This window comes from Nanorana parkeri, unplaced genomic scaffold (assembly GCF_000935625.1).
Source record: "Nanorana parkeri isolate BGI_ZX_2015 unplaced genomic scaffold, ASM93562v1 scaffold463, whole genome shotgun sequence".
In the NCBI taxonomy this organism is placed as follows: Eukaryota; Metazoa; Chordata; class Amphibia; order Anura; family Dicroglossidae; genus Nanorana; species Nanorana parkeri.
In genome coordinates this window covers 581,574-589,690 of record NW_017306731.1, presented here as the reverse complement: position 1 = coordinate 589,690, position 8,117 = coordinate 581,574, and the positions used below count along the sequence as shown (strand labels likewise).

Sequence of the window (8,117 nt, the reverse complement as noted above, 5' to 3'; positions counted from 1 at the left end):
TATATATATATATATATAATCATACAATAAAACAGGGATGTACAAATCCCAGGAGCTCCGTGTGCTCCTTAAAAATGGCAGCTGCCTCCTAACTTTTGATTTTTTTTCTCTAGTCTAGTCTTGGAGCTGGAAAAGTATCTGTACTTGTACCGTGTACTGTACTTGGTATCTGAGAATCCCTAGTAAATATTATAGTGTGCATAGTTTGGGCACAGGTTCACTTGAACAGTCTGGGCAACATTCTAATTGTGAGTCAAGCCCTTGCCTCAAGGTGCATTACACACATGTGCTGACATTGATTCAGTCCACATGATTGTGCGTGATCCATGATTATTAATATTCCCACAAGTAATTGCAAATATGCATGTTGACATTGGGTGAACATACGTGCTTTTCTTATGGAGAGGGGAGGGAGAGCACTCCATTAATTCTCCTGGCCTATCTTGAGGGAGAGGACAATAGCAATCGGGCAGGAAAAATTTCGAACACACTACCTAAAAAGTGGTTTTGGCTAATGTGTATTGATGCATTTAGAACAGAGTAAACGGAGGTGGCAGTTGATTCGTGGCACAGAATACAAGTCCGGTTTGTAGAGTAAAAGTATAATGAAGGAAAGTGGCAACAAGTTGTAAAGTCAGCAAGAGTTCTGAGAAATGTACCACAAGTCACATTTGCATTATAGGTGCAGGTTTTATAGGGTAAGAACTTATTATAGAGTCATAGATTGTTATATTGTCCATGGTATCTTTTATTTGGCTTATAGTGGTTTGCAGGCCATAGAACTTTGAGAGCAAGTGATCATGTCTATATTTACTGATATTATTCCCCATATTCATGTAATTCCAGCAAATTATGCAGCAGTTTGCAATATACATAGAGTGCTATATACATCAGCAAAGTATGGAACATCACTTCAATAAAAGGCCAAGTATTTTAGCCATCCACAAATAAAAGCTTCATATACGCTTCGAACAACATGGTCATGACTAAGAACTTTTTGTTAAAAACGCAAAGGACTCTTATGGTGCTTTTATCTGTGGATGGATATAATAAACTTGGATTGTTATTGGAGTGATCTGATGTTCTCGTGTTCCATAGTTAGCCACTGGGGTCACTTGAGGCCAGATTTGTTCTCCCTTGGACCTGCAATCGTCCTAATATGCTGACGCATGGTATATATTTTTATTACATACAATTTACATCAGACTGTGCCCCAAAGGAGGGAACAATTTATTGTCTGGACTACAGCCATACAAAACTTAAACATCTCTGGAGTAAACCTACACAGACATGTGGAGGCCACCGTACAGGGCGCTTGTCCAAAATGTATTATTCTGGCATTGATTTCATTACTCCATCACCAGCATGTTTTGAGACATGGTCATCTTGGAGAATATGGCCAACAAGAAATACTACATTAATGTTGGTTAAAACTGCTTTGTAGGCAAATCTTGTGCAGTGTTTGTTCCATTGATATTATATATCTCCAGATATAACAGGGCCGGTCATAATAACCATATTGTCTTGTAAAAATGAGAGATCAGAGGAACACACAGCCTATAAACACTCAGAAAGAGGTTCCAAAACCAGTTTTGTGCATCCAAGGATTACCTGATTTACAGCCTCCTTCCTTTGGAGGCCTCAGAAGAGCAATATTGGAACGAAAACACAAATGCATCTTTATTAAGGCAAAAAACAGTGTTAAAGTGCAGCAATCCATAGAAACCAAACATTAGTCTATTTTTAAATCTTTTTCTGATCTAATAAGCCAGCAAATAAAGCGCCCTGCCAGCATGGACTCATAATAACTTTTGGGTTGGCTGACTCTTCAAAAAAGCTTGAATACCAAGTTGGTTGCATCAACACAAACATTGGCGACTAGGTAAACATATGTCAAAACGTAGGTATTAGGTACACATCACATGTGCAGGCATGGCTAAACCTGCACACGCTTTGGTGGTTGTTGCACTGCAAATCCCAGCTTATCTGCAGGAATGTACAGCTCTCCAAATGGCAGAAGGTACCCAGCCTTTTGTGTAGATAGCTGCTGCGTATGGCAGCTTGATCATTGTTCTTTTCATCTTTTATGGTGGTGGTTCTGTTATCGTGCGTCAATCAGTTGTTATTAAAGATGTACAATCATTGTTTCCTTTAAAAAAATTATTTTATTTTCATCCATTACTGCCAACAGTATTCGGTCAACGTGGTCATGCGTTTTGTCTTTTTTGTTCCGCGCACCATCTGTTTACATTTTAACTCACCACTGAATCTTTTCTCAGAGATTGGAACAGTGAACTCTGTTAACATTGAAACACTGTTGTCATGCATTGTACAATGTACTCGGAGGAACACTTTTCTAGCTCACAGTTATTTAGTATACAATGGATCAAAGTCTTGCATAATATCTGTAGCACACCTTGAAGCCTAATTACTTCCTTCTCTACTTCCAACTAGGCACATGAGGGAATTTTTTTGAATAATGGGTAGATTAGCCAGCTAGGGATGTAGGAATTTAAATTGGAAATATCTTGCACTTGGGGATTGCATGTTGCCTAAACATCATTCACAGATTCATTCAGAAGGTTTATAATGTTCATTATTGTGGTCATTGAATGGTTGCACCCTCTTGAATATTCTCAGTGTTTCTTGGGACCACTTCTGTGTGTTTCTTGAGGACTCCAGCAGCGAGACCTCCCCTCCATATTTATTGGCTCTATTATTACTCATCTTAAATTCCATTCTACCTGGTACATTCTCCAAAATAAAATTAAACACATTTAACTATCAAACTGGGACCCCTCATAATTGTCATGGCAGATGTGCAGACAAGTCAAGCACAGGGTCTTCAGAACCGAATACAAAAGACACCGGTGGGTGATTTATCTGCCCTGCCCTAATATCTTCCCAATAATGGAATATCACAGGGGTCTTGTCCTTGAGCTCTCAGGCGTTACAGAGACATTACGCTTTGAATTGAGATTTCATCTACAGTGCTACCTGCCGGTGACATTTTGTGTTGAGATTCAACCACAGAATGCCATGGTTATATTTTGATTGATATTGCAGTACTGGTGGTCTTTACTGGTTTGTTTTTGTTTTTTAACACATGGGTTTGTGAGTTTTAAGGTATGGGCCTGTTATATTTCTACATGAAGCAGTCAAAGTTGGATAGAAGATTTTGGCTTTCTTGGTGGTTTTATTTTTTACTCTAACTCTATTGGCTGTAAGAAATGAATGCACCTTTCCATTGCTGGAGGTTGTCTGTGCATGATTCAACAATATCAAGCAATGTGGCCAGTCCAAGTTATACTTTAGTGATTATTGAACTATGTAGGAGTGCACTGTTTGGCTGGGTGAGGGATCTTTTCTGTGTGGTTGTCCTGTGCCAAGGACTGAAAAAAGGAAGAAAAAAAATCAAGTGTCTATTCAAAATTTAGGTGTCTCTATGTGAGGTCTTGCACTAAAAACAAAACATGGCTGAAAACTGTTGGGCTCATTTTGCTCATCACATTGGAAGGTATAGACACCAGCACTAATGTTTTAAGGGTGTCGGGTACTGGCAATTCAAGCTGCTGGAACGTTAGTTTGATGCAATTGCCATTCAGCACCCTGTTAACAGATATTGGTCTTCTTACGTTTACAGGTAAATGTTAAAGCAAACCTATCATAATAAAAGATTGATGGTCTACAATTTCTGCCCTCCTCCTGACTGCCTGGTTTTAATACTTTGGTTCATTGTCCTGAAATTAATATGCAGATCAGTAAAGTGAAAAAGAAAAGTCAAAAACTTTATACAGGGGTACGGGTAATATACAGGGGTACAGGTAATATACAGGGGTACGGGTAATATACAGGGGTACGGGTAATATACAGGGGTACAGGTAATATACAGGGGTACAGGTAATATACAGGGGTACAGGTACTCCTAGAATGAGATCCTAATAGGTTGGACTTGATGGACTAATGTCTTTATTCAACCTCAAATACTATGTAACTATGTAAGTTTGCATACTTGTACCAGGTCAGTGGCCCAAAGTTGAAGCCAAAGAGCCAAGTATGACAGCCAGATAGCAAGCCTTTCACGTGGAGAGGTCAGCAATGGCACCCGAAGTGTTTATTTAATGACAGGTTTACTTTAAATATATTTAGTCATTGTGTACGTATATATTAACTTCTAATTTGTTTTCCTTTGTTTACAGTTCAAAAGAATGCTCAACCGGGAGCTCACCCACCTATCAGAAATGAGCCGGTCCGGCAACCAAGTTTCCGAATATATTTCAAACACCTTTTTAGGTAAGCGAGTTGTCTATTCTTCCTCTCTCCCCGCCTCCATTTAATTTTCCTAATGCTCACTTGCCTGCCAGAAGATTACAGCAAGCTTACTTGTTTATCACTGTCTTTTATAGATGTCATCTTGTTACATAAGAGGGACAGCCCCATATGTCATAAGCAGAGGAAACTTTACCATACAGTGTCTTTGTTTCCACCCTAATTGGTCTCTCTGCAGTCCTCTATGTGCTGCTGTGTTTGAGAGTTGCTGTGTTAGGATAAGGACATAGTGTATTGTGCGTCAGCCTCACACATTAACTCCTTCTTCTCTAGAGCCTTGCAGTGCATTTATAACAATGCTTTTTTATATATTATGATTCATATAAATATTTTATTATTCTTGTTATTCCAATCAGTGGCGTTCTTCCTCTCAGTCTTATAAAGAGCAATCCTAGTCAAATAAAACAAAAAACAGTCAGCCACTGAATTGCTAGTGTGAACTTTACAGCTGTGCTAAAGTCAGAACTTCAACTCCATTTACCTTATTCTGCAATGAAAGCCATATTTAGCAGTTTCTCCAGGGTTTTATGGCGGGGTGTCAAGTGTTCATGATTGCCTGTGGTGAAATCTCCCCCTTATCTTCTTAGACCAGATTTATCTCAGAGTGAGGGAGGTCCAGGAAGCAGGGAACACGCCAGCATTTTTGCAGGCTCAGATTTATGGCCATTCAGAATATGAAATGATGTTTAAGATAGCTGTAAGAATTTAGCAGGGCAGAAACAGAATTTATACCATTTGGCACACAGCATGTGTTCTCTTAGGCTGGTTACAGATCTCTTCTAAAGAATGACATTGAAGAGACATTTGCCAATTTTCTAACAGTATAACAGACCCATTGGTTGAATTATGTGACATGCCTGAGAAATCAGAGCACATTTTATCTGCCAATTTCTTTCTTCTCATCAGTAGGAAGAGGGGAAATATTGGCTCCGTTGCACAGAGCTTGCGTCACACTTTGGAAAATCTCTTCGAGCTATAATGAACCATTCCAATGCACAATGAGCTCATCATTGACCCCCAGTATGGTGCTAAACAGCCTAGTTGAGGATTGCAATAATCTGTCAGAGTTGGTCAATTATTGTCCAAACTTATACTAAATGCAAAGCTTCATGTGTCTCAGAAAAGGTTGCTGTTGGCTAAACAAAGGGTGGTAGAATCTAATAAGTAGCTGTTATTCAGGCCAACAAATGTATGCTATGGTTAGATTTGTGCTAATTTTTGCATTGTGTTATGTACTGTATAGGAGGCTACATTTGAAAACAATTTTGTATGATACCTTGCTGCTGAGCCAGGTAGCTTCACTGAGGCCCCATTCACACTAAGCCACATACCTTTTGCTGCAGATCCGCGCGGCCGGGATAGCGAGACTTTCGGGGCGACGGTAGCGCGACCCTCACCGTCGGGCTCCATTAAAAAAATAGAAAAATAGCGCAAAATCCGCCGGAAAAAGGGTCCTGCTGGAGCGCCGGGCAACATGGAGCTAAGACGGCTCCATTGAATAGCATTGGCCAGCGACTTCTCGCGATATCGCACGGCAAAAATGCACGATATCGCGGCGGGAAATCGCGCGATAAACCGCTTAGTGGGAATGGGGCCTTAAGGTGTAACACAAGGGTGGGCAAACTCCAGCCCCCCAGCTGTTGTGGAACTACAATTCCCATGAGGCATTGCAAGAGTCTCACAGCCACAGGCATGACCCCTAGAGACAGGCATTATGGGATTTGTAGTTTCACCTCAGCTGGAGGGCCAGAGTTTGCCCTCAGTTGGTGTAGCATGTTCACTTAGTCCAGTGAAGCCAAGTTCACTTGGAAGTGAATCATGAGCAGAAAAAATAGGAATTGCCCTTGCATGTTTTTTTAATCTGTGAACTGAACATGGCTTCAGTTTGCTCTTTCAGTAAACTGGTTTCAAAGGAACCTTTCTGTGTTAATACTGTATGTAGACAGGCCCCAACCTAGGTAGAGGTGGAAAAAGGCTGTGTTATTGGGCAAGCAAGAAAGTAAACAAGTGATACCCAGCAATATCGCTGTAAGGGTTAAGGGGTTTGCAGGATTTCTGAAGCGAATAGCTTTAATGTGCAGAGCATGCTGGGATGTCATGTAGGCAGGTAGAAATGCAATGAAGCATTGGCATCCCCTGCCCTTAGGAGGGAGATTTGATAAATACGACACTGTCAACATCTGAGCGCAGAAAATACCGAGTTCAAACAGCCGCAGGGGAGGGGGTGGAATCCCCCTGCAATATCAGCGTCAGCTCGGAAATCTCTCCCAAGATGGGATTGAAACCCTCAAGGAGACTTCAATGTGATTTCCTTATATTTTCTTCCCTATAATATGTCAAATGACAACACCTATTATATGGAAGAAAATGTTTCATCAGTTAGTTTGTCTAAAACAGTTCCAAGTATATATCACAATAACATGCTGTATTTCTCTAGGTATATTTTCTAAATGTGTTGCTAGGGTAACAGAATATATATAACGGGGGGATATTTTCAAAATCATATCACCATAACATTAATTAATATGAGATCATATACACTTACAAACAGCCTTTACCCGCTTACTGTCCCTCCTCCTTAGTTATCACTTTTTTTCCTCCCTCTCTTCATTCATTTTGCCCCTTTTTGTCTTCCTCCTTGCCTTCCTATCTTCCTTCCTTCCTCTGTCTCTTCCTATATTACTCTCTATTCCTTTCTTCCTCCCTCTCTCCCTTCCTTTCCTCCATCCTTCATATTTTCCTCCCTCCCTTTCTTCCTATCATCGTCCCTTCCTCCCTCTCCTTCCATCTTCCTATCATCGTCCCTTCCTCCCTCTCCTTCCATCTTCCTATCATCGTCCCTTCCTCCCTCTCCTTCCATCTTCCTCTCTCCGTTCCTATCTTCTTCCTTCCCTCAGTTCCTTTCTATCTTTCTTACTCCCTTTCTTCCTATCTGCTTTCCTCCCTCCCTTTCACCCCTCCTATCTTACTAACTTCCTTCCTACCTTCCTCCATCCCTTTCAACCTTTCTGTTTGTTTGTCTCTCTCCCTCCCTTCCTTCCTTCCTTTTCACTCTCCCTCCCTCCATTTCCCTCTTCATAACTTACTTCCTTCTACACCTCACTCCCTTCATTCCTCTCTTAATTACTTCTGTCCTTCCTCTCTCTCTCCCAATTCTTCTCCACCTTCCCTCCCCTTTTCCTTTTCTTTCGTACACTTTTTCTTCAGTTTTGATTTAAGTGAAAATTCAAAAATGGCTTGGCCAGCTGATTTGAAAAATGTTCCGGAGGGCTTGGCAGCGAAAGGGTTAATAACATTATCAATGGCTGCCACTTTTTAGCCCAAGGAGTGTGGCCAATCCCTGAACACTAATATAGTCACTGTTTTTCATGAGCATATTGGGTGTCTGGACACTTGATATCAATATGCCTGTTTCAGGTCAGTAACTCACTGGTTAGTGAAGCCAAGATCCAGTACATAAGCCTACAAGCCTTGGAGCTTGTACTTTTAGAAGGAAGTCTGCAATGGCAGCCCTCATGTTTCTGTGCCTTTTTGGAAGATTATATTCATTGTTATAATATTACTAATGGTCCAGTGCACAAAGAGGCTGCTCTGTCTTGAACTGATAACGCCACAGAGCATCGTGACCTATCATGTTTTAGTTCTCTCTAGGTAACATTAAACTCACACCAAATAATCTATTCAGTGAATGAAGCTTCCGATTGAGAACAATTGTGTTTCCATGAATGAAAGTGATATGGCTTTGTGTGATTTCTGTCCAGCTCTCATCCTGAGCCAGTCAGATTTAT

At 40.7% G+C, this 8,117-nt stretch overlaps 1 protein-coding gene across 2 annotated transcripts in view; it reads left to right on the top strand.

The window, feature by feature from the left end:
• Positions 1-8,117, top strand: part of LOC108790310 (cAMP-specific 3',5'-cyclic phosphodiesterase 4D) — a 276,758-nt gene that overhangs the window by 250,021 nt on the left and 18,620 nt on the right. For both annotated transcript variants that reach the window (XM_018560539.1, XM_018560540.1), the window contains one exon: positions 4,200-4,293. In XM_018560539.1, the coding sequence (XP_018416041.1) occupies positions 4,200-4,293 (94 nt within the window). The remainder of the gene's footprint in view (positions 1-4,199; positions 4,294-8,117) is intronic.